This window comes from Lutjanus erythropterus, chromosome 11, assembly GCF_056507025.1.
Source record: "Lutjanus erythropterus isolate fLutEry1 chromosome 11, fLutEry1.hap2, whole genome shotgun sequence".
NCBI lineage: Eukaryota > Metazoa > Chordata > Actinopteri > Lutjaniformes > Lutjanidae > Lutjanus > Lutjanus erythropterus.
Window position 1 is genome coordinate 24,309,399 of NC_139327.1, and position 25,309 is coordinate 24,334,707.

The 25,309-nt window shown below is 37.8% G+C and overlaps 2 protein-coding genes across 2 annotated transcripts; one reads left to right on the forward strand and one right to left on the reverse strand.

The window, feature by feature from the left end:
* Nucleotides 1-361: 361 nt before the first annotated feature.
* On the forward strand, nt 362-10,399 carry LOC146319176 (calpain-1 catalytic subunit-like). The gene is made up of 21 exons (XM_084729772.1): nt 362-660; nt 816-903; nt 993-1,108; nt 1,207-1,340; nt 2,155-2,347; nt 2,423-2,497; nt 2,586-2,671; nt 2,821-2,892; nt 4,010-4,167; nt 5,030-5,187; nt 6,026-6,037; nt 6,166-6,368; nt 7,235-7,301; nt 7,402-7,479; nt 7,608-7,665; nt 7,792-7,847; nt 8,095-8,163; nt 8,298-8,376; nt 8,489-8,602; nt 8,720-8,772; nt 10,208-10,399. Exons 1-21 carry the CDS (start codon nt 421-423, stop codon nt 10,232-10,234), a joined length of 2,136 nt encoding a protein of 711 aa, XP_084585898.1. The 5' UTR covers nt 362-420; the 3' UTR covers nt 10,235-10,399.
* Nucleotides 10,400-12,243: 1,844 nt separating this feature from the next.
* nsrp1 (nuclear speckle splicing regulatory protein 1) lies at nt 12,244-16,658 on the reverse strand. The gene is made up of 7 exons (XM_084730335.1): nt 16,534-16,658; nt 15,201-15,291; nt 14,935-14,991; nt 14,706-14,834; nt 14,265-14,472; nt 13,472-13,574; nt 12,244-13,369 (listed from the first exon to the last, which is right to left on the reverse strand). The coding sequence occupies exons 1-7, from the start codon at nt 16,551-16,553 to the stop codon at nt 12,535-12,537; spliced, it is 1,443 nt and encodes a 480-aa protein (XP_084586461.1). The 5' UTR covers nt 16,554-16,658; the 3' UTR covers nt 12,244-12,534.
* Nucleotides 16,659-25,309: the final 8,651 nt, after the last annotated feature.

The window sequence follows — 25,309 nt, forward strand, 5'->3', positions numbered from 1 at the left end:
ACGACAGTAGTGTGAATTTCACATGTTATGAAACTGTGCAGTTTTAGCAGACTTGACATGACAGGAGACAAAGTCAGGTGGCACTTCAGGGGGAGGTGATGAGTTATGACATAAAACCAGTTTTCTGAAAGAAACCGAACAGCCCACTGCAATTTCAGCTTGTTCTATACATTCTGTGGGAGGGTCTTACTACAGACTTATGTAAGACAGTGTGTATATAAGTTGGGCACAGTCTGCTGCAAAGACCAGGCTTGACTCCTCCAAGTCACTTCTCTTGTAAAGAAGCAGCAAGTTGGTTGCAGGTAATGACCACCACCCGTCCTCCGAAACACATCCTCTGCTTTTCAAATTACATGCAGGATTCTCTCATGTGATCTTTCCTTCTTGTATCTCACAGTCTGTCTGAAGCCTCTCGTCAACATGCCTGAATCTGGAACTTGCACCTCTATCATCAACTTGCGCTACCAAGATGGCAGCGAGGGGAGCCGCTCCAACCCCGCCAAGTTTAACAACCAGGACTACATGCAGCTGAGAGAAAACAGCCTCCGCAGACGGGAGCTGTTTGTGGACCGCACCTTCCCGCCTAACGGGCGGTCCCTGGGAGACCTGCCTGATATGAGCAGCTGGCGTGAAGCCAAAGTGAGGTGGCTTCGACCACAGGTAAAATAATTGAACATGTTTTTTTCTTCCTCATGTTAATCAGTTATATTTTTGTAGAGGAATACACGTTTTTACATTGTGAAGTTATTTTTTCTAACGTATAATTTTACATGTTTATCTACATCTTATATATTTCCTTTGTTTGTATTGTCCAGGAAATCCTGACACTACAAAACATCAAAGATGAGCCTACTTTCTGTACAAAAGGCGCCTCACGGTTTGACTTTGGTCAAGGCAATGTTGGTACGCAATAATCTCTGACAAGAAAAAATAAATACTTAAGTGAAAATATGAACTATTTGAGAGAAGTATTTGTTTACTTCTTTTATCAGGTAACTGTTGGTTTCTGGCCGCAATTTCCGCACTGACGTTCCATAAAAGCCTGATGGTGCAAGTTGTGCCCATGGACCAGTCCTTCAACAACTACGCAGGGATATTTCACTTCAGGGTAAAGAAAATGAATAATACTTAAGTATGTTACAAAAATCCTTCCTCAGTGTGCTCTGGTCATCAGCTAACAAATCTCATTTGTCCTTTCTGCGGCAGTTCTGGAGGTTTGGCAAATGGGTTGACGTTGTCATTGACGACCACCTGCCAACAATCGACGGTCGTCTGCTGTCTGTGCGTTCCAACAGCGGAAATGAGTTCTGGGTTCCTCTGCTGGAGAAAGCATATGCTAAGTATGAAACAAACTCACACGTAAAATGCTGTAGTAGGCGGCATAAACAAGAATCAAGACCTAAAATGTTAAATTAACTAAGCTCTTAGACTGGGTTGCATCAACAAGGATTTTTTTTTTTACCTGATTAAATCATGGATTAATTTTAAATCACATTGTTATTGTTATCCATTCTTTACTGGCTACCTAAAAAGTTAACAAAACATTACATTGTTAGAAGATTAGTTAGCCTAATGATGATAGCTCGGCGGAGAAGGTCTAATTTTACCTCCTTTGAAAAAACTTTTTTGGCCAAGGTAATTGGACTATATGGCAAGAATAGCAAGGAAACAAGAGACTGCCTAGCACCGACTGGCAGACTATTTTACAGGATTAACCAGAGAAAAGGAAGAAGGCACATCATGAAACTTAATTGTCTGTCCCTTAACCTTCTTTGAAGCAGAAAGTGATCGCACCACTGACCAACAAAAACACTGACCAACCAAAACAATAAAGTCAAAGGTGCAGTATTTTCCTGCTATTTTAAGGATGCGTTATTCAGATACACTTAGGCGGGTTGACCAAGCATGTAAACTCCTCTAAGGAAATGAAAAAAACACAGTGATTCTTATTTGCAGGTGATTTAACACCAATGAAAACATTTATGTGCATATCATGTTAATCAATCCTCCCAAATGCTTGAGCCATGAATTAATCAGGCTTAAAAATGAATCCCTGTTGGTGCAACGAAGCCTGAATCCCACCTTGGATAAATGGTTTCCACTGACAACCACATGCAAAAGTAACATTTGCAAACTTTTGTCTGTGTCCTCCAGAGTGTGTGGTTCATATGCTGACATGAACGCCGGGTTGCCATCTGAGGCCTGCAAGGATTTCAGTGGAGGCGTCCATATGAGCTACCTGCTCAGGGAGTCCCACACTGCAGGCCATGATGAAGAACTGTGGAACCAACTCGACAGAGCCACTGGTTGCAACTCAATGATCTGCTGTGGAACTGCCCAGAAAGGGGTGAGAACCAGTTTCACAGAATGAAATAAAACATTCTAACTCACTGGGGTGATAAAACTGTTTTGTCTGTTTCAGGATAAGCTGATAAACACTGTGGCGCACACTGGATTGGTGGATGCACATGCCTATTCTGTCACAGCAGTCACTGAGGTAAATATATGGCAACTGAGGAGAAGGGTTAAATAGACAGCAGTAGTTTGGTTTTGGCTCATTTGTGAATTTATTATTTGATGTTTAGGTTGAATACTACGGCTCCAAAGTGAAGCTGGTGCGAATCATGAACCCATGGGGCAGGCAGGAGTGGTCTGGAAAGTGGAGCGACAAGTACTTGAATTGATCATATATCCACCCATATGTGCATGTTACAGCAAAAAAACTCACACTGTACTACAACTGAGACGTGTGAGGGAAAATATCTGTTCAGTTTCAAAATGTTTAATTCTGTCATTTATTAATTTTCCTCCTGTGTTCAGGTCAGATATGTGGAGTAGAGTGAGCCCAGAGGATCGGGAAAAGTGTTTTGACCGCGACGATGGAGAGTTTTGGTAATTTAGCGATATTAAACCTAATGATTACAAATCTTTACATTGTTTGCTAGCCATGTGGAAAGTACATAAAACTTTATATTGTTTGTGAGCTAGTCTAAAAGTTAACAAAACGTTACACTGTTCTGGTTAGCAACATTAAAAGTATGAGTCACGACGAATCTGCATCACCCTGTGGAGGTTTATTTATCAATAATGACTCGTTCATTGTACATTAACCCGCTTATTACACGGCTTTGTTAAGTACTCGATTCTGATTGGTCAGTTACAGCATTCTAAAGTCTGCTATTTCTTTATAGCATACCGTTGCTATGGAGAACAGACTGTTGCTATGGACACAGTTCTGATCGTACACCCTGGGGGAATAATAAAATCATTGTTAAGTCACTTACATCATTTTGAAATTAATATTTTGTGTCAAAACACTGACATTTTCTGGTATATAACCATGTAACAAACAGGATAATGTAAAGTAAGCAAGTCATTATAGCAAAATAAAGCCATAAAATCAGTTAAAAATTGATGTTTTGTGTCACATAAATGAGTGCCAAATATTTTTTTTATTTTGGTCAGTAATCATGTTATAAGCGGGATAATATATAGTGAGCAGGTCGTTATTGTGAAATACCAACAGGATGATGCAGGACCCCAAAGCAAAGCAGTTCACTATACATTCTCCCTTACATTACATGGTTACTTTCCACCAAAAAATCAAAAATGTGACACAAAATTATCCCAAGTGTTTCCAACAATGATCGAGTGCAACGAAAAATCTGTAATTCATTCAAGGTAGCTGCTAGCTGCTATATCCAAGAAAAAGTGGAATACATCAGAGAGTGAGGAATGAAGGAAGTGAGTGAATGTAACACAATGGAACATGAATAAGACTTAAACATTATTCCGCCTGAATCATGTGAAGTAGATTTTCATTAGCTTAGGTGGCTGTTCAACAATGATGGTAACTCAGATGATCCCATACTACCTTTAATGTGAGAGAGACTCCTGGTGGCAGGATTTACACACTACGTGTTTAAATGTCTGTCCCAGCGCTTGATGTTAAATAAAGTTCTGGTCTTTTTCTTTTGTTTCTCTCACTGCGTCTGCCTTTATCTGACAGGATGGAGTTGGAGGAGTTCTGCCACTATTTCATGATGTTGTCCATCTGCTGTGAGAACCCAAACTTCCTCGACGGAGACCTCACCTGCCAGTGGAAGTGCATGATTTATGATGGCAGCTGGGTATCTGGGTCATCTGCAGGTGGCAGCCTGTCCAACTGTGAGTCCAATTCATTCTTTTACCTTTAAAGGAAAATTCACCACTTTTTATAAGGATGTCAAGACAGTGTTGATAGTAAAGTTAATGCGTCAATAGTAAATTATCAGTGTGTGATATATCGACCCAGAGAGAGTGTTAGACAGTTTTACTTCTCATGGAGCTTTGCTGACAGTGCCTACATGTACCAGGATGCATTGCACACCAAACAGTGTATACATACAGTGTATGGCCAAAACATACACTGTAAATACAAATAAGTTAGTAGTACTAAAAAGATGAGGCAGTCAATTGGCACAATTTCATAAAGTTCATAAACTCAAAGGCTAGAGGTGATCAGAGCTTAAATATTTGAAGTCAATTCCTTACATATACTCTGTGATTGCAGTTAAATGATTAATTCAAATCAAATATTTTCAGTAATTGCAACTCAGAATTTTCATTCATTCACTGATTGCAATAAATGAACAGAACTAAATTAATTTTAAGTATTAAAAACCATTGTTTCATTTTCAGTAAACTCAGTATAGTGATAAGTGAAACTGTTTTTGTTTTTAATCTCTTAAAATAGCTGTGCTTTAGGTACATTTTTCCCCTCATTGATTGAAGATTAATAAACACAAAAGAAAGAAGAAGAAGTAGAAGAAGAAGAAAGAAAGACAATTCTACGGCCACTCAACATTTTTTAAAAGAAGAAATCTAGAAACCAGAAATCCAACACACTGAGAAATTTATTGCATTAGTCACATCACATTTACTATCAATACTGACTGGACATCCATGTAAAAAGTTTTTTTTTTATTATTTTATATGTGGAAACACAAAAAATGTAATCTGCTTTGTTGTTGTTCCTCATCACCTGTAGATTCCTTTTGGAGGAATCCTCAGTATCGCATCCAGGTGACTAAAATAGATGAAACGGAGAAGGAAGACAAAAACATCCTGCTCTCTCTGATGCAGAAACCTAAGCAGGAGCATCGCAAAGAGAGAAAGTCCTACCCAATAGGACTCAGCGTCTTTAAGGTTTGCATCCTGCATTTTGGTTGAATATTAACTAATGATTGATTAATACAAAATGCATATTAGCAATGAAACCCAAAAGAAACAAATGTTGAATGTTAACCAAAAGAATTCGCCCTTCCTCAGTCCTGCCCTTTTATGCTGCTCTCCAATAACAGTTTAGCAAGCTTGGTACCTCAGTCAACTTTCTCCTTTCCTTTTTTAAACTTTATTTATATTTATCTGTTTGTAGTCCCTAACAGTAGTAACTTCACTAAAGTACAGAAACAGAGTTATCAAACAACTTTATAGGCACCATACTGTATATCCTTCTCAACCCATCTCACCCTATAATCCCAGCACCCCAAAAGATAATAATCAAAATAAAGGATGATCAATAATATTACCATTAACATTAGTAGTGATACATTTAGTTAAAAAAAAAGGTTATATACAAGAAGAAGAAGAAGAAGAAGAAGAAGGAGAAAAACAGATAAATTAAGTTTAGGGGGGAAAAACATGGAAAATTTTAAATAAAATGATATTTTAACAGAAATAGAATGTATTTGGCTCCGGTAGTGACTTAATATTAAAATACAGTGTTTGTTTTCTGCTTGTTTTTCATTTCAGTACAGATGAGCCTCGCATGTAGCATATCTAAGTACAGGAAACAGGAAAGTAGAAAGTTGACCAAGGTTTCAAGTTTGCTCAGTTGTTACTGGAGTGGAGAGTAAAAAGGAGCAGGACATACAACAAAAACAAAAAAAAAACTGTAATCACAGCAAATGTAACAAAGACAGGTATTACTGACTTATTTGAATATTGTAAAATGACGTTCTGCTTCCCATTTCACATCCAACAGGTTCCACCAGGGGTAAGAGCAAACCTCACACTTCACCTGTGCACACCAAGCAAATTCCACGTTAAAATAACCAGAGGAATGCAATTTTATGCTCTGGAAGCAATTTCATTAGATTAATAACTAAAGTTCATTTCATCCAGACACCACAAGGACGCCTGAGGTCCGACTTCTTCAGGACAAACAGGCCCATGAAGCAACAACAGCTTTACACCTACGAAAGGGATCTGATTGAGCAGCACAGTCTGGAGCCTGGAGAGTACGTGGTCGTCCCCTCCACCATAAAGCCCTACATGGACGCAGAGTTCGTTCTCACCGTCTACTCCAAGGCTGAGACTAAGATCAAGTAAGGACTTGTATTTAACATATATTCTAAATCCCAGTGGGGTCTTTTCAAAATATTTGACCTATGATTGCTAAAGTGATTGATACTTGATATTAAAGCAATAATGGATCAGGGTCAAAGCTATCATTGAGTATATTGAAGTTACAGCCTTACACTTTTAGAGATAAAGGTTCCAAAAGGGTTGTTCCTTAAGGACTGAGGCTCTACCCAGAACCATTTTCTCCTAAAGATCCTTTTTCTTTTTCTTTTTTTGAAGTAAGGGTTCATGAATTGAATCTTCCAGTAAGAACCACTTTCATCCAAAGAACTCCTTTGGGAAAAAAGAGTTCTTTAAGGAATGTGGACAATCTTGCTGAACTCTTCCATTAAGGGTTCCTTTTAACACGAAAGGTTCTATTAAGAACCATTTTCATCCATTTGGAAGAGGAAGTTCTTAAAGGATTGTTGAAATTCTTGAAGAAATCTTTAGCCAAGAGTTCTTTGTGCCATAATTTAAAAGGTTCTTGATACAACCCCCTGAGCGGGTTCTAGATAAAACCCTTGTAATATGAAAAGGTTCTTGGTAGAGACCCCTCATTGGGTTCTAAAAGTGAAGTTAAAATTTATTCACATCTTAAGTTAGCTGCCTGTGATACTTTAATAAATAAATAAGCATGCTTTTATCAATCCAAACAAGTGATAATGTTGTTTTGTGTCTGCTAAATGTGTAAATAGGCAGCTGGTGGCAATAAAATTACCAATTTAATAGCGTTAAAAGCACCGGCTAAACTTTAACAGTCTTATCTGGTTTTGAAGTCTTCAGTAGCAATCCACTTCTCTGTCAAAACTAATAATCAGAGTTTTAACACATTCTCCTCTGCATCCAGCGTCCATGATAAAGATGATCATGACGAACATGACCACGAAGAAGAGGAGAACGTGATTCTTCCCGAGGTATGAAATAAAAGGATGGAGCGCATGTTTAGCTGTAAATTAGAGAGAGCAAGTACCGTTTGCCAGTTTCATGTCTGATCCATTAACTTGTCAACCTTAGAGAGAAAAAGACAATGACAAGGAGGACATCACTGACAAGGATCCCATCCGTGCCCTGATGAACCGCTATGCTGACCAGGTGTGTTATTCTTCTTGCGTTTACCTCGCCTCTTTAAATCTCTTTAAATCCATCTCCTTGCCAGTTTCTCCTTTTTTTTTCTGATACAAAACAGTCACAGTTTCTGTTGTTTCTCTGTGTCTGGTCAGAACGGTGAGCTGAATGCCAGACAGCTTCAGAGACTCCTGCATGACAGCTTCCCTCACGGTGAGTTCATGTGTGCTTTCAGAACATCCACAATCCAAAGTTATTCAATGTAAACCGCGACTCAGTATCTTTTGGCAGTTTTATAACTAGTAGAGTGACTTTGTCCTCTGCGTTTGCCATTCACAGGAACAAAGTACGGCTTTATGCTGGACACCTGCAGGAGCATGATGGCTATGGTGGATGTATCCTAAAAAGAAAAACTGAAATGTTTAAAGGGGTCTATATACAACTTGAACAGCCACGGTGTCTTGTCCAATCACACTGGTCCTTTAATGTTAAGAATCTCATATTAATAGCCTTTAACTGTGTTTTTCTTATCAAATCATCCTATATTATCATGCTAGAAAGTCAAAATGAAGTGACAACATTTTGCTCAGGAGTTGAACTGTTTTCAACACGTTTTTCATGAGACGTCCTTAACATGCAAAGACTGACCAAAGGATGGCGATGACCTACACCGAATTCTCAACTCTCTGGAAGAAGATGAATGAATACCAGGTGATGCAGCAAATAGACATATTCCAGTTAATTCATCTAATTTTCTGACACTGCCTCTGATGTGCAGTTGATAACAAAGGTTAAAAGTGTTCTCAGCTTCTACCTGTAGTTTAATGTTTTTACTTTCTTTGCAGAGACTCTTCCATCGTTCAGATTTGAACAAGAGTGGAGCTCTGTCCGACTATGAGCTCGGCAAGGCAATTGAGGCTGCAGGTAACACTATTTGTTATCGATTTAAATTTAACTATTAAGCTTATACCAATAACAGAAAGGTGAACATGCTTCATATTCACAATTGTAACATAAGTGCTTGTGTCTGTACCAGGAATGGACACGAATGACTTCATGGTGAGGCTGATGATGCACCGTAATTCAGGCTTCTCATCCACCAGCTTGGAAGAATTCATCATTCTCATGTTGCGTCTGGACAAGACATACAGTGAGTGTCGTGGAAACCAGGCTGCAAATTAGGCTTTCATTTGTTCTGAATGAAGTCGTCACCTCGAATCCTCATAACCTGAACAAAAAAAATGTGACAAGTTTGTTTTCCTTACAGATATTTTCAAGGACAAAGAAACCAACGGAGTGATCTCCTTCACCTGGGAGGAGGTAAGTCTATTTCCATTTTTATGGATGTATTCTGTTTTTCTCAATAACAAACAATATAAACATTATGAACATGATCTATGGACGTGGCAAAATAAAAAATATAAGAAGTCCTGCGCTGAAAAGTCACACAAAGCAGCAACAAAGAACTTTGGAGCTTCTTGTGGGCAAAAGTGTTTCCTCTGTAATAACCTCAAAATATGACATAAAAAAATCATAAAATTATCATAAGAAAAACGTCCTCCTGCTTCTTTCTATTTAGCTAACATAGCTAGCAGGCATCAAAAGTAACCATGTAAAGGATCATGTAAAGGATTGTTTCTCTTATTACATGGTTACTTACAAAAATGTCAATAATGTGACTCAAAATATTAATTTTAAATGATTTTACGGATTTGAAAATGATTTCATTGCTCATGCAGAGTCTGTAATCATCCATAGCAACAGTCTGTTCTTCATAGCAAAGCCTGCTATACAGAAATAAGAGACCTTAGAATACTATAATTGATTAATCAGAATAAAGTATTTACCAAAGCAATTTATAAATAGAAATGGTCAATCTTGTGCTGATGGTCTTGTTTGCTTATGTAGGTCATATAGATGCTAGGGGTTCATAACCAGTTTATAAACTGCTTGAAGTCCATTCAAGTATTTAAGACTAATTAGTAAAATAAATGTAAAATAATAAAAGTAAGAGTACTTCTGTGGTTTTCAAACTGAGGTCTAGGTACAAACAGAGGTCCTTGAGTAGGTTGTAGGGGGTTCACAGCAAAAGGAAGTATAGAATATTTAAACTTTTATCATGTTTTTTAAAAGTTGGAACAAGTAATTTATACTGATCCTAGTTTGATCAATGATTGACAAGTGATGATACCAAAACCTCAGGGTATGATAATACTACGATAATAAGTCTAATATGCATCGCAATACTAAAAAAACAACAACAAAGAAACAGAAAAATTATGGCTTTCTTAATTATTTTTTGTTGTTGTTCCTTAACAAATTAAAATAAAAGTAGACAGCAATGACCTAAGCATGTGCAAAGACATGGCATGAAATGTCTTTGACAATGAATGTTTGAATTATGTATGAACAACTGACCCTTCCTAAGTCCTGCCCCATTGAATTCTGTGCTCCAGTGACAGATGAGCAAGCTTGGTACCTGTCAAAATTTCTCTTTTCCTGTTTCCTGTATTTATTCTATATGCTTGGCTTATCTATGTTAAAAAGAAAACCAAATTCTTAAGATGGTTAAAAGCAGTTACTGTAAAAAGTGCAATATTTCCCCCTGAAATATGGCGCTATAGTAGTAAAAAATAGTATAAAATGGAAAAAGTAATGTCCAGTTCTTAAGTAGATGTACTTAGCTACACCACTGAATGCCTCATTAAAAGCATTAAAGATACTAACAATTCTGCAAACTATTCTTTTGTTTCAGTGGTCCAATGTCCAGTTGTACAACTAGACCAAAGCTGACACAGGAGCGCAGGAGGCACACAAGAGAAGATTCCTTGCAATCAAACGCTGCTTCATTTAAAACTGATGGCTTCCTGTGCAAAACACCTGTAAAGCAGTAACACGTTTCTATGATCAAATGATCTCTGTGAAATAAACGCTGTTACACTCTGAATTGTGAGCCGACATCCTGATTCTTCTACACATGTTAACACCAAGCTGCAGAACAAATGAGAAGTAGCAGAGGAAACTGTGGAACAGAAAAGATTTTATTAAGTCGTCACTGACTACATCAGAAAGATACAAAACCTCAACAAAAGTCATCAAACACAACATCAATGGCTCACACTCACCCACCTTACAAATTAAGCAATAAGATTAAATTTTCTGCACACACTCGTTCCTTTATGTGATGTTACAAGAGGCTCAGAACTCATATTTACAAGTCAGTGTTCTTATTTCACAATGATAAATCAAAAACCCTGCTATTCAAGTCCAAATAAGGTACTGTCCAGGTGTCTCTCTTGTCACTAAAGATGATGAACGCACTCTGTTGTTTGAATCTGTCCACTGTGGTGTATGGTGGAGTCAAAAATTACAGGATGAGGGTTGGCAATATTCAATATTTCTTCTTATTGTCAACAAATCCCATGAAAAGACAAAAACTAACAAGAAATTGATTTTATTATATGCCAGAGACCTCCACTGTTGTCAAAAACTATTAAAAAACACACTAGTGACAATGTTTCTATGCACAATTTACACTATTTTTCAGAATATGAATATTTTGAATTTGTTACAGGTCAAGTAACTGAATTAAACCTTATTCTGAATCAAGCAGTTTCTAGTCTGGACAAATGGAATATTCCGGTATTATTCAAGTTTTAGGAGCATTCTTTGGACATGTATGAAGGACAATCAAACTATATATACCAGTTTGAAAGGCTGGGGCAGAGATACATGCACAAAATAAAAACCCACAGGAGAAACACACCTAGTTTTAAACATTATGAAAGATAAATGCAAATACTGCAAAGCTGACCTTTTCAAGAAGGTGGTTGGGCAAAAGGGCCCAACCCCAGCTGTTGGAAAATCCATTAATCATATTCATCTAAACAACTTAGGAGGAATATTGTCTTTTGTGGAGTAAGTAAACAACAGGATTATTTTGTGCATGTACACATAATCATTGAGCCTCACTGTTGCACTAAGAGACATTCTTTTCTTACACTGAACATTTATTTGAGTTTGAGTTGTTGTTTGAATTGACTTTTTCTGCAAAATGTGTATTAATCCACAGCTGAAAACAGTCTCCAGCAAATGTACTATTTACTCCTGGCTGAGAGACATTTGCCAAGAACTAAAGTGCTGTTTTAGGCAATTATTTAGTATTGGAAAGAAAATCTATAATTCAAGATTACCAAGATTGCCCGAACAGGGCAGCGTTGTAAGACAGTGTTCAGAGAAGGAACTAGGGCTGCACCAAATACCATTTTTGGGCCTTGAAAGCTTTAGTGACAATTTCACGTGAATATTCGAAGCTTTGGAGGAGAGAGCAACAGCCGACTGAGTCCAAATAGCAAGTTGGAGCCACAGACGGTATATTACACAGGTTGAAATCCTATTTAATATATGACCTATGGTTGAAGGGAGTTGTTTCCCTCTACCACCTCCTCCCCAGACACAAAGAAGCTCAGGAACACTGCAGGAGCACAAGACAAGCACATTCTATTTTGGCAAATACATGATGGTTTTAAGGTCACAAATCAATTTGGTTTTTGATTTAAACATATTTTTTGAACTAATGACAGCTATGACATTATTTGACCACGGAGTCTTGATTTGTAAAGATCAACAGATCATTGGCTTTATGCCCTGACAACTGTCATTTACATTTTAAAATTCTTCTTTTGAAAAGATCATATGTTATCAAGCATGATATAATAGGCAATAAGCTACGCTGTGTCGTCTTTGATGCGTTTGATGTGGTTTCTCTGGACATACACCTGACACCACAAGTAGGCGAGAGTGGATAGGGGAAAATAATTCTCAATCTCAATTCTCAATCACCTGTCCGTCTTTTTGATTTGATTGTTGAAATTGACAGCTCATTATGAACAATTTACAATTTAATATTGAAATTGTGGCAGTCCTTTTGACTACCATGGCAACTGTGGAAGATTTGAAGCATTCAAATCATCCCTAGAAGCAACTAACTAATTGTTGGCTTTGGCCTTTTCACAGGATTTGTTGAGGGGAAAACAGGAAAAACATGAAATAACATAGTTCGGAGTTGGGTGCAAAGTTCCCTCAGTCTTCCTCCTTTTCTATGTAAGTCTTACAGGCCGAGCGTGCCATCTGTCTCGCCATGTACCTGTCTCTTGCCGAACTCACAGTCTGATCTGTGCTGCGCTTTGCAAACTTGTTTGCCTTCTCCTCTGTTTCCTCCTTCTCCTCGCCTTCCTGTTTTTGTTCGTCTTCCTTTTCCTTTCGGTTTTCCTTCTTTTCTGGATCTTTCTCTTCCTGCTTCACTGCCTTTTCTTTCTCTGGCTCCTTCCTCCTCTCCTTCTCTTCTTCCCGATCTTTGTCCTTCCTCTTGTCCTCATCTGAATTCCTCCTCTTCTCTCTTTCTCCATTCTTATGCCTCTCTCTTTCTTTAGGGCTCCTGTCCCTCTTCCCATGCCTGTCTTCCCTCTCTGTGTCCCCCCTGCCTCTGCTTCTGTCATCTTCTCTGCCTCGGTCTCTGTCTCTATCTCTGTCCCTGTCTTTCCTTCTATCCCTGTCGTCTCTCCTTCCTCCATGTCTGTCATCCCTTTCCCTTCCCCTGTTTCGGTCTCGGTCTCTGTCTCTTTCTCTGTCTCTGTCTCTGTCCCTCCCTCTGTCTCTGTCTTGATCTCTGTGGCTCTTCTTGTGTCTGTCTCTCTCCCTCTCTTTCTCCTTCTCCTCTCCGCTGCCTGATGAAGGCGACCTCTGTCTGTATTGCCGTTTTGAGTGCGCCGAGCCTGCTGCAGGCTTTGTAAACCCAGACTTCTGCTCTTGCCCCTCCTCATTGTCGCTGCATGAACTCTGGAGATGATCATGGGATGTAGATGAGAGAAGAGGTGAAGTTCTCTCTGTGTCTTTTGAAACCTTTGAGGGTTGAGATCTGTGGAAGTGGAAACAGAAAAATTCAATTAAAGGCTCAGAATAGTAGTGTCTGTGTTTGTTGTGTCTATCGATGAGATAGAAATGTGAAGCTCTGACTCACTTGTTTGCTGACCGATCTGGTATCGCCTCCTCTCCCACAGTCTGATTCAGCAGGTGCCGGTAGAAGCCACTCAAGTCCTTTTGTTTCTTCACATCCAAAGCAGCTAAGTGAAACAAAAATAAATCAAACACATCATTTACATTGTTCCACATACAGTTGTATATTTTCTAGGGATGCACCGATCGACCGGCCAGAGACTGGAACCAGCTGGTTTTCAGCGTGACTGGCCCTGACTGGTGTCAGCCGTAAACTTTGTAGCTCTTCAGGCTAATGTTAGCCAGCAGCAGACCACTGTTCATAGAGGGACAGTTAAAAATCACATTCACCCGATTCATAATCTTAATATAAAACTATAATAAGGCCTGGCTACAACCTGGTGGACATCCAATTAAATTTTTACAACAAAAGTTGCAAAAATCTTTGTGAATGCTGTTATTATACTTCTTAGAAAGACTGAGAATCTGAATCAGCCAAGAAAATTGAAATCGAAGCGTCTCTAATATTTTCCACCCACTACGTGTTTGTACAACTCCAATTACAAAATTATTTGCACAGTAGAGATCTAATTAGCCTTTTCCAAGTTTTTTGTTTCACCTCTCCCAACATTTTTGGAATGTGTTGCTGGCATCAAATTCAGAATAAGTACTGATGAGTCTGCAAACCATAGCACTGTTGTTGAGCTTAAATTCACTTGTATAGTCAGTGAATATTAAAACAGTCTTGTAGTGAATGTTCACTGCTTCATTTAAATCTTCTCTTCATGCAGCCTAAAAATAGTTGTAATGTATCTAACCTTCCATCTCCGCCTCCCTCTTCTCCCTCTCCTGCTCCTCCTTCTGCTCCAGCAGCTTTTGCTTGTAGGCAGAGGTAACGTAAGCCTCTTTATCAGCAAACTGCTCTCCCTCTGCCTCCCTTTCCTTCTGGATCTTTCTCTCTTCCCTTCGTTCTTGTTCTTTCTTTCGGTCCTCGACTGCTTTCATTAACTGGTGGATATACTTTGGCTGGAATAAAGAGAAACAGACAAAAAATAGATAAGTTAATGTTCATGAGGAGGTTCTAGCTCACTCTTTCCTTATTCTTTACCAGTTAGACGTCAGAACTCATATAAATTAAACAGCAGCACAACAGTACAGGGAATCATGTTGATTGGACCGTCTTTCTAACTATGAGATCATTCTGAAATACCCGTGGTGACAAATGCAGCAATACAAGAGCTCAACATAAGCACGATTACCCTTTTGTCAGTGCCATGAAGAATTTTTTTGTTGCTCTCAAGTCTCTGGTTTTGAATGTCATCGTACACAGCATCATAGTCATATACAGTGCTGTCCTGTTCCAGGGCCTTCTGCATCTCCAAACGTGTCTTTGAACAGAGAGAGACAAAGACAAAGACCAGAGAAATGTAAATCACAGATGAATAACTATGTTTGTACATTAAGATTTTTTCTAATCCTTCCTCTCACCTGCTTCATCATCTTCTTTTTGACTGCTTCTCTCTGCAGACTCTCCCCAACTGAGGTCTGAGAAACAAAACATATTCAAATATATATAAATACATAAAATATATAAAATATTTTAACAGAAATCTGCTAAATGCCTGGATAGTTTTTACAGAAATCTCTTTTAGTTTAACAGTGTGAACACTTGCAAGATGTGCATGCAGTGATTGGTGAATGATAAGAGACAAATTATACTGCTTTTCTGATAACAAATCCAAGAATTTACGAACCTCATCATCTGAGTCATCCCCAAACACTGAGGGTTTCTGTAGGATTGCTGTCTTTGAGGCTCCTTTTTTCTGTGGCAAAATCAGCCCATACCTGAGGACAATCAAGCAAGGCTTCTTGAATCCTATCCAACAAAAATCATCTGTACATACTAGGAATGCATGATCAGGGTGGGGGTGGGAATCACTTCTTTGATGCATTACAATTCTCTCTTGAAAGATTATGAATCAGCATAGAAAATACAATCGGAAATTTAAAACCCTCTTCTCAACATTACGATTGTCCGTAACAATTTTGTAAAGCCAATAGGAATTTTCATTTCATGTCATATCAGCAGAATTGTGCATTTTGGGCTAATGTCAATATCAGCCAATAGTACTGATGTGCTGGTAATATCAGGCACCCATGACACAGAAATTTCACATGTAAAACCTTTATAAGTTGTTATTCAATAGGAAAAGTGGTATCTCTTACTGGGACAAATACAAAGGATTGCATTCTCATACAAAATCTAGAGCAGCAATCTGAATGAATAGCAAATGAACTGATTGATTGAATTGATTCATTTTAATGATGACTATCTGGATAGTGATACGGATTTTTCTTGAGCAATCAGAGAAAAACATTGCCATGACTTTTAAATGAATAACATTAAATGAAACGACACAGCAAAATTAGTGTCAAGCAGTATATGTTCTCAAGACTACATGACTATATGTCAACAATTTGCAAAGAGCTAACGTTAACTACAACTTATCCTGAGGAAAGAGCTGTCACATTTAAAACATGGTTTAAGTGGATAGATTATGAAACAGATGCTTCCTACAAACATAAGGTTAAGCGCATTTTATTAGTAAAATAAGTCTTGCACCAAAAAGAGAAACAAATTAACTGCAATTTAAATGACTACCGTTAGCTATAAAACTTTTATTAACTCTCTATAACAGTGGGTCATTGCTAAGACAAAAAATCTAAAGAAAATACAGCTGTGTTTCTGGTACAGTGGAGAGGTCGTTGGTATATACATATATATAATACAGGTATTAAAAAGAGAACATTTGACGTATACAAATATAAGGTACCCTGGTTTTGTAAACATTAACTAGCTGATTTTCAAACGAGGTTAGCATAACGTTAGCATGTCGTTCACTAGCAGCAGGGGCAGCAAGGAACGAACCACCGTTTTTATAAATAACCCTGAGCTGTAACACCACGGCTGCTACCGCAAGTTAAGTTTTTAATTGCGACTACAACCATACCCCATACGAGTGAAACAGTTATTATTTAATGTTAGTAACACACTATCATAATTGCGTTAGCATGTTTGCAACTCACTGTTTTGTAGGGACCGCCATCTTGCTCTGCTGCCTGTGAACGAGCACGATAGATTCGACACGATATTTAAATTGATTTATAAATAATAAGTCCAGTCATGTTATATCCCAGTTACCTTGTGGATATAGAAGCCCCACCCATGTTCAATACCTATGATATAAATAACATATTGGTAGTTGTAGAATTTAAGTTAAATCAAATGTGTGTTTATGGGTTTAAAGCCTGTAGCGAATGTGCGGACCTCTATTCGCAGATAGATATGCCCTCCAGTTCCAGTAGATGGCGGCATTGCTCCAAAGTGTAACTCATTGATCAATCTATCATGGTGATAAATCCAGGCACGGGTCGGGTCTCACTCAATCAAACTTCAATATTAAAAATGACCCAGAGAAATAAAAGTCAAAAATAAATTATGATTATATGATAATCTTAGACTCAAGGACATAGTCTTGAACAGAATTACATATAAAGACAGACTAGCCTTGCACCAAGTTCAATCTGATAAACTATATATCATATCATACAGTACTTGACTACTGGGAAAATATGCACTTCTTTAACTAGGGCAATAAGGTAAAATTTAAAACACATAAAAATGCCAAAAAAAAGTCATATATATCTTAATGGCATCAATTATTACTGCCAGTTGGGGGGAGTAATATTTTTTGTCATGAAATTTATAAGGTCAGATTTTTATGGTACACATTTGGGTGCATTACCTTAAAGCAACACTGTGCCATAATGTTAAGGAATGGAAAGGGAAGTTATTTTTTAAGATACAAATTTATTAAATACTTATGGGAAATATCTACTCGCCTCACTAGTTTGAAATTTATGGCATTTGAATAATAAAAAAAAACCATTAAAAATTAACTCATTTCATAAGTGTATTTGTCTGACTCATACTGAGTCACAATTCAGTGTTTAATCATTTGTGTTAAATTTAATTGCTTGTTTTCAGTTTCCTGGGGCGTGTCTTTCCTGACATACAGTACACTGCCACCATTTGTTATGTTGCTGCCATCTTTGGCTCACTACTTACAAGTTATAATAAAATAAAACAGTTATCAATGCATTTTAAACCCTGTTGAACAGTGTATAAACCTGAATCCACAATACCAAAAATGCCACAATGGGAATCCATACTGGTACAGCGTTACTTCAAGGCAACATTTACAATTTATCAGTTTTCCATTGCGTAATTGTCAAATAAAATACATTAAAGAATTAAAATTAAATTTTACTCATCTACTAATGGAAATCAAATTATTACCATGCTGTAAAATTACAGTAAAATATGTTTTTTATGTTTTCCATTTTTGTAGAGAAAGACTCCAAAAAGGAAGAGTCATGAGACAAATTAAAATCATAAAGCATTTCAAATGTGTATATTGTTTTACGGAGACTGTTAATTCCACCTAAATGCACTTATTTTCTCTCATTTACGAAGTAGGCTAAAATATCCCATATTGATTTCCTGATGAGAGGAAATAAAAACAATGATGACCTGTTAACTCAGCCTAAATGCATTTATTTATCATTTGCAAAGTATTTAACATGTGTAGGCCTATATGTTTCCCATGTAACACTTCCCAAGTTCTACTGATACAGTAATTTATTGATTGAAGGATTATCGTGAATTGGGTTGCAATGGTTTGTCATTTTTAAAAAGTGGGTCCACAGAAAAAAGTTTGGGAAACACTGCTATAGAAGGATATTGTATATCAGTCTCTTCATACAGTATATAGTATCTTTACATATTTTAATACATACATACAAACTGTGCAAACAGTTCATCTATCCAACCTAATCTCTTTGCACTTTTAAAGCACAATATTTTTTAGATTTTTTCTCATAGCATAATACACACACCATGTGTGTATTTATTCTGTACTCATCCATAAATCTGTGTAATTGAAAGTAAATATAGTTTATGTATATATTTTTTTATTTTATATTTCATTTTTCTTTTATTTGTATTTTTTCTATTCATGATTCACTATTTTTCTACCTGTATGTTTCATCCTTGAGCTGCTGTAACAAGTGAATTTCCCCAGTGTGAGATAAATAAAATTTCTCCTTTTTTTTCTTGGTTTGTGACCCCTTAAAACCAAACATGACTATTTGGTAATCCAATTTTGGACTGTCTAATTTGGATAGCGTTCATAGATTCGATGAGGGAAAAAAAAAAACAAAATTAGAGTTTAGATGGAAAATATATATAATTTTGTGTAGCAGAATTTAGGTTTTCATCCTATCCTGTTAATCACCTCGAGTCCCTTGAAGTTAATCTCCCGAACCATCGAAGGGTCCTGACGTCTGTACTGTATATGTATCACCACGATGAGCACAAATGAAAACTCACAATAGATCTATGTCTACTCTATTTTTGGGACCACACTTCATGTAGCAGTAAAGTGCTATACCAACGATGATAGAAGATGTAATGGATGTATTATTGAGAATAATTACAACAAGCAGACAGGAGCCCATCGCTTTGTAGGAAGTCAATGACACGAAGTGCTTCTCTAAAAGATTAACTGAGATGAAAAGTGCAAGTGAGTCTGCTATTCTTACTGGAGAGCAAACCAAGACTGACAGTCCGTAGCTACTGTCTGTCATTTATTATGTTCGCTGTCAGCTGCTCTGCTCTAAACCTGTTGCAGTAAGTCGTTCTCTTAAATCAGATCAGAGAGCACATGGCTCACCTGTGATTAAAGCTGCAGCTTTGCGTTTCCACTGCCTCCTCTGAGTGACTCTAAATCCAAACACCATTATCTCTGTCGTAATCTCCATCTCATCTCATCTCTGGCCTCACTGCTGCTAATCCCTCTGGTACAAACAGAACGACCAAAGCTGCCTGATGGATGGATGGATGGATGTGGTGATGGACAGACACTAAAGATGGTGAAAAATGCAAATAGACTGAACAAATACTTTTTTGGTGTCAATAACTGGGAGGTTCTTTGTGTAATGGTGTAAAAATAAAACTCCTTTGATGAAAACAAGCCAATACGGTGAATTATTTGCATTATCTTGTATTGTTTTAGCCTGGCTCCAGACATCTGAATTGCCACCCACATCTGTAATTTTTGTCAATTCAGTCTGATTATTAGGCTTGTATGTGTAGGAGGAAATGGAAGAGAAACCAGGTTGTACACCCGCTGTAATGATAGTGGTAGCGCCGGTGTTGTGCATCTGTGCATACCTGCACACATCAGTATCTAGGCTGTGTGTTACATGTACTGATGACACACACTTCACATCTGAGTGTGTGGTTTATGACAGGCTATGGTTGCTGCTGCTATCCTGGATCTGTGCCCTCAGGCAGTGAAGATAACAGTGTAGCAGTGCACGTTCAGACAGGCAGGCTACACCTCAAGAGTCATGAAATATCACCTGACGTTTTCCCTTGGTCAGTACTCCACTTCACTGAAACTCATATGTGTGCACAAAAGAACTTATGACTCCTGACTTGCTAATCCTCAGGAGGTCAGGTCTCTCCTCTTTTCTGAAGCTCCAAGTTGGAGTTCCACAGGTTAAGACTAACTCTCTAAAACCAATCCATGAAAATAAAATCATGCACACTCTAAATGGATATTCTACAGTGAACCAACACTCAACCCCGGACCTTAACATTACTTATATTTTTATTCTATACTTAAAAGTGGTGCACCTCTTGAAGCAGATGCAGAGATTTAATAGTGTGACCCAAGTCTGAATTGATTTTATTCACTTGTGACTGGGTTGTACCAACATAGATTAATTCAGTCTATGATTAGCTCTTATCAGAGTTCAGCAAAATTAGGTTTAAAATGAGAAAATTCAAATTTAAAATTAAGCAGACCTCGGTTGCACAATTCAAAACTATCCTCGGTTTAGTAAATCAAAGTTTATTGGTGTAAACCAAAATAAAAATAAGAATTTAATCAGTGGAAATGCTTGCTTACCCAATTAAAATAAATAAAAAATAAAGTTGAGTGCTGCTGAATGAAAGGAAGTGGAGTGAAGTGCTCAGTCCATCTCAAAAAGTTTAACCTCCTCAAATATAAGTTTCAAGTTAATAATTGTTTAAATTTTAAAGTTTTGGTGCAACAGAATTAAATTAAATCTATGTTTAGAGGAATTAACTAATTCTTAACATAAGTACTTGTCGTTTGGTACTCTCCATTTAGACTAGAATTGATATGTGTCAATCTAAAGATTTCCCCCAGAATAAACAAAATTCTATTTTGATCTCATCCCTGGACTTAGTATCTATGCATTCCATTGATAGTGTGCATAACAGTAGTTTGTAAACCAATTTTACACATCAGTTTACTCATCATGAAGAATACCACCCAGCCTGAAAAAAGCTGTGTAGTGTTTTCTGTGTCTTTAGGATTATTGGCTTGGACTACAATACCGTTGACTTGTGACTTTTGTCCTGGAAATACTTGATAGCTTCCTCTAAGCCCAAAGATGAAAAAGTATGCTGTTTAAAACATGTGTCACTTCATTTTTCTTTATTTCTTGAATCCACTAACAGTATTATTTTTTGGAAGTTGGAACAAGAGAAATAATAATGTTGGCCGTATTGATTTACTGTAATTTAATAGTGATATTGGTTTTATCACTAAGCCCGACTAATTTTCTGGTTGGCCAATATTGGACTGTCACAGCTTTATCGGTCAACATCAGTATCAGCATATATGTTGCCTGATATACACCGATAAAACTTTTATTAACAGAACATAATAAAGATTCTTTTTATTTGTTAGCTTTATAGGCAGTATTTTATGTATATGTGAACGTTTTTATTAAATTAAGCTTAACATATAAATCAATTTTGCTCCATTTATGCTTTTTTAATTTATAATTACCTGTAATTATTAAAAATATCAATGACAGTTAACTATTTCAGTGTCCTGATGTCATGACATCCATAACATATGTATCACAACTGTTTGATTAGTACATTTGAGGGATCATTGCAAAAAAAAATGTGTGTTTACTATATATTCTATATTCTGTACAAAGAATATCGATCAATTTTTAACTTTCTTGGCATCAGCCTCAAAAATCTTGGCCCTGGCCAGGCCCTGACAAAAGTTTATCTTCAATCCTACAAATAAAATAAAATAAAAATATTCAGAGTAGATTTCTAAGGACAAAATATACCCAAATTGAGGGTCAGTGGTCTCATGTGCATCTATTAACATTAAAAAAAGTTTGGGATCCCCTGTTATAGAGTAGACATATTTAAGACCTACATTTTATGAATGTAATTGCAGGCTGACGATGGGGAGCATCCTTTAATATAACTCACCGCTAAATCAGTAGAGTAAGGCTTGTTGTTTGACTGACCAGTCACTACTCACATCTGCTTTGTTTACATCCAGCACGCTAACGGTTAATCGGGATTGACAAGCTAAGGCTAGTTGCGCATGCGCAGGAGGCGCTGACAGAGGAAACAGCCGGGGAGCAGTCAAACAGTCTACGACCAGAGAGAAAGAGAGAGGAAAAACGCGAGAGGACCGACAACCCGGGTTCAACTGGGGTTTCTCCCCCTCAAAAAACAAGTATGCTCGTCTGGTCGCTGTCGCTTCCTCTCAGGTGTCCGCTTCCCGGTCGCTGAATGGCGCTGGTTACCGTGCAGCGTTCACCGACCCCCAGCACCAGCTCCAGCCCCTGCGTTTCGGTAAGTGAGAGCCGCCTTTATTCAACCCTCTTCCACTACCGCTGCCACCACCGCTAGCTACACTAGCAGCGATCCCAAATCTCTCTGCACTCGACGGCGATTTGTGGCTTCATTTCCGCTGTCTTTTTGTCGGCTGCTGACTGTCATAAAGTGCCTTGCCTTTGTGCTGCTGCGCATGCGTGAAATATAACTGCTCATCATTTTCAGTTATAGTATCAGTCACGCTCGCTGCTAAGTTAACCTGTTCTAAATGTTAATTCCGTTGTTTTGAACAGACAAAGCAGTTAGCAGCGTTAGCTTGCGTGCAGAGGATTGTTTCCCCTTCTGTTTGTATTGTCCTCCTCTGTTGACATGGTTCCTGTACGCACACTTCCGCCAGTTCAAAGGTTCAACTGGGAGTGCTAGCTACAACTGTCCACGATAACACAAACTCCGTCTTTCATCGATAGTGTGGAGAAGTTTGTTAGCCTGTCCTGTTTTTCTTTGTGGCGGAAATTATACTACCGGCTTTGTACTGGGTTTTAGTTACAGAGTTGTAGTTGAGCTATCTACCATAGTTCACGCACTTCCGCTCGTAATAAGCGCCTTGTGACACGCATGAATGCGGGCATTTACGCGTGCATTACTGTTTTGTGCTGTCTTGGTATGTAAACAAGGTTGTGGACGTGTGTCTTTGTCTGTGTCTCTGCTTGTCTGTCCCTTCCCCAGACTACCTCTCAGTCTTGTCTGCATGTTTCTCTACCTGTCCGCCCCCCGCTTCCTGTCTGTTTTCTGTGTGTTGAAGTGTGTCTTTGCAAATCAGAGGAGCAGGTGTTTTTCTGCTCTTACTCTTGCTGTTCGTCTTGTTCCTGCAGAAGCAGAGAACCACACCAGACAGCCAGGAATAGACTGAGGAAGTAATATACAAGTATATGCATGCGGTCTGTTTCCCATTCAAATGCCTTCCTCTGTCTGTCTCACACCACTTCATACAGTCCCTCTGTCAGCTCTGCTGTGTATTTTGTTGACAGCGTGTCTTCAGAAAATGTTTTTCTCTGTCAGAGTGGAGCATCTGTTACTGTTTGTACCTTCTCTGTGGGTGTAATTAATTACCAATAGTAGAGATGAATCGGTATGAAAATTAAATATCGCAGTTGAAGTGACCAAAATGATCAAGGTTATCCGTTTTATTGTTATTTTGTGCTGAAAAATGTTCAATACACCGCTGAAATCATTTTACCAAGATTTATATTGAAAACCTCTCAACAATTTTAAATGGCATCACATCCTTTGCGATTTCAGTGTTTTCACTGACACAAAACAATCCCATATTGCAGCTGTGCCTGCATCTGGTAGACTTTTGCTAACTTTAGTTGATGCTGGACAGCATTTACTTTAAATTTAAATAATCAGGATTACAGTTTTTTGTTAAATTGATTATTGTTTTATCCCTAACCAGGAAGCTATGAGGGATAGACACTAATATTTGGAAGCTCTGGTGGCCAAAGTATATTTTTGGTGGCCCAAATGTAAATTTATTTAAAAGCAATACAGAAAAGGTGATTAACCACAATGTAACACAGCCTTCCTGAACTGTAACACTTGTGTCCACTTTTGCCATGATTTGTGATGTGGTGTTTTTCCAGAAGATGTTCTATTTTGAAAAACAAGGTAAATGTCTCACTAAGTGAGGAAACTGGTGGCATTCACCATAGTACATCCTTTGATGTGTCATAGTCTAGCCACATAAACTTCTGCTTCCTTTCCTGCCTAAATTTATGTTGCCGTTTTGTTGTTTCATTGTTAACCTTTTGTGTTTCTGGTTCGATAAAGATCACATTGGCAGTTTGAATAGGCTTAGTAAGTCCATACGTCTGTAGCTAGCTGGCAGTGAATGTTGTTCACTGTTTTCGTAGATTGTTGATCTAAAAGATGTGAAGGAATCTGGATGTTGGTGGAACTGCAATGCTGAGTTGGCAAAGGCTCGCAGTATGTGGATAAAACTTAGTGGCCACAGGGAATATTTGTAAGCCACAGGGTAACTTTTTATAGCCATGGGCCATCGTCAGTCTTGAGCCCTGGATGTGAGTGGTCCATGTGGATAAAATCCAATACTGAGGGTTATGTATAATATAAATTTAAACTGTGGTATTGATATTAATGATGATATACTGTAATGTTTATAAACAAAATAACCAGACTCCTATCTCTGTATTTGCTGATTGGAATTCAATATTAAATACCTGAAATATCAGGGTAAAAATACAATCAAAATCTAATGTCGTCATAAAGCAGTCTTGCTCATCGATTTACAGCTTTGTAGCCTAAAGCACCCAAGGGATAGCTATCATGGTATAAGTAAGTGAACTAAACGTTACAGCAAAATCTTTCAGGGTTGACAAACTTACATCACCTCACAGTATGTATTGGCATATTTCCCAACCCTGCAGCAAAAAAAGTAACTGGTTGGTGAAAATACACAAAGAAAATGAGGACTTCTTTGCTTGTTGGGCCCGGTGAAAATCTATTTTCTACTGCTAAATTGTGCCCCAAAACAGAAACTGCAGTAAAAAAAAATTTTCTTACAAAGAATTTCAGTCACAATCTATATGTGGGTCTTGTGGCCTTGAAAGAGACCCTGTCCTTAACACCTATTGTATTCAGACAGACAAAACAGGTTATGTGAGTACACATAATGATAACTGTCTTACTATGTAGACACACATTTCAAGGAATTTGTTCTGACTGTCACCCAAAACCATTCAGACCACATACAAGATTAGATGAAACATTTTTTTTTTAATCATCAACACTGAATTATAGGTATAGTTTGTTTCTATCCTTTTACTGATCATACATGTTAGACATGTTAGTGAGCTGGGGAGTCTTTTATCATGGCAGCAGTATGAGCTGCAAAAGAAGAGGAATCAGATATGTATATGTGTAATTTAGCAAGGTGAGGCAGGCAGGGGTGGTGAAGACGTTTGTGTCTACTGGTGGAAATATGCTTTCAAGTTGCAACCCGCACACACATGCAGTGATAACGCATTGCACAGACACATGTCTGGTTTCCTGTGTCTTAAAGTCATGTGATGTGTGTATGACGTCTTATGTAAA

What these genes read in the sequence shown, in the direction of transcription:
- nsrp1 (XM_084730335.1), bottom strand. Translation starts at nt 16,553, where the DNA reads ATGGCGGTCCCTACAAAACA. An exon ending in AAAAGAAGATGATGAAGCAG is followed by an intron (nt 14,835 to 14,934) that starts GTGAGAGGAAGG and finishes CTCTGTTCAAAG; the next exon opens with ACACGTTTGGAGATGCAGAA. An exon ending in TTCATGGCACTGACAAAAGG is followed by an intron (nt 14,473 to 14,705) that starts GTAATCGTGCTT and finishes TCTTTATTCCAG; the next exon opens with CCAAAGTATATCCACCAGTT.
- LOC146319176 (XM_084729772.1), top strand. Translation starts at nt 421, where the DNA reads ATGCCTGAATCTGGAACTTGCACCTCTATCATCAACTTGCGCTACCAA. An exon ending in CTTTGGTCAAGGCAATGTTG is followed by an intron (nt 904 to 992) that starts GTACGCAATAAT and finishes TTCTTTTATCAG; the next exon opens with GTAACTGTTGGTTTCTGGCC. An exon ending in GCATGATGGCTATGGTGGAT is followed by an intron (nt 7,848 to 8,094) that starts GTATCCTAAAAA and finishes TAACATGCAAAG; the next exon opens with ACTGACCAAAGGATGGCGAT.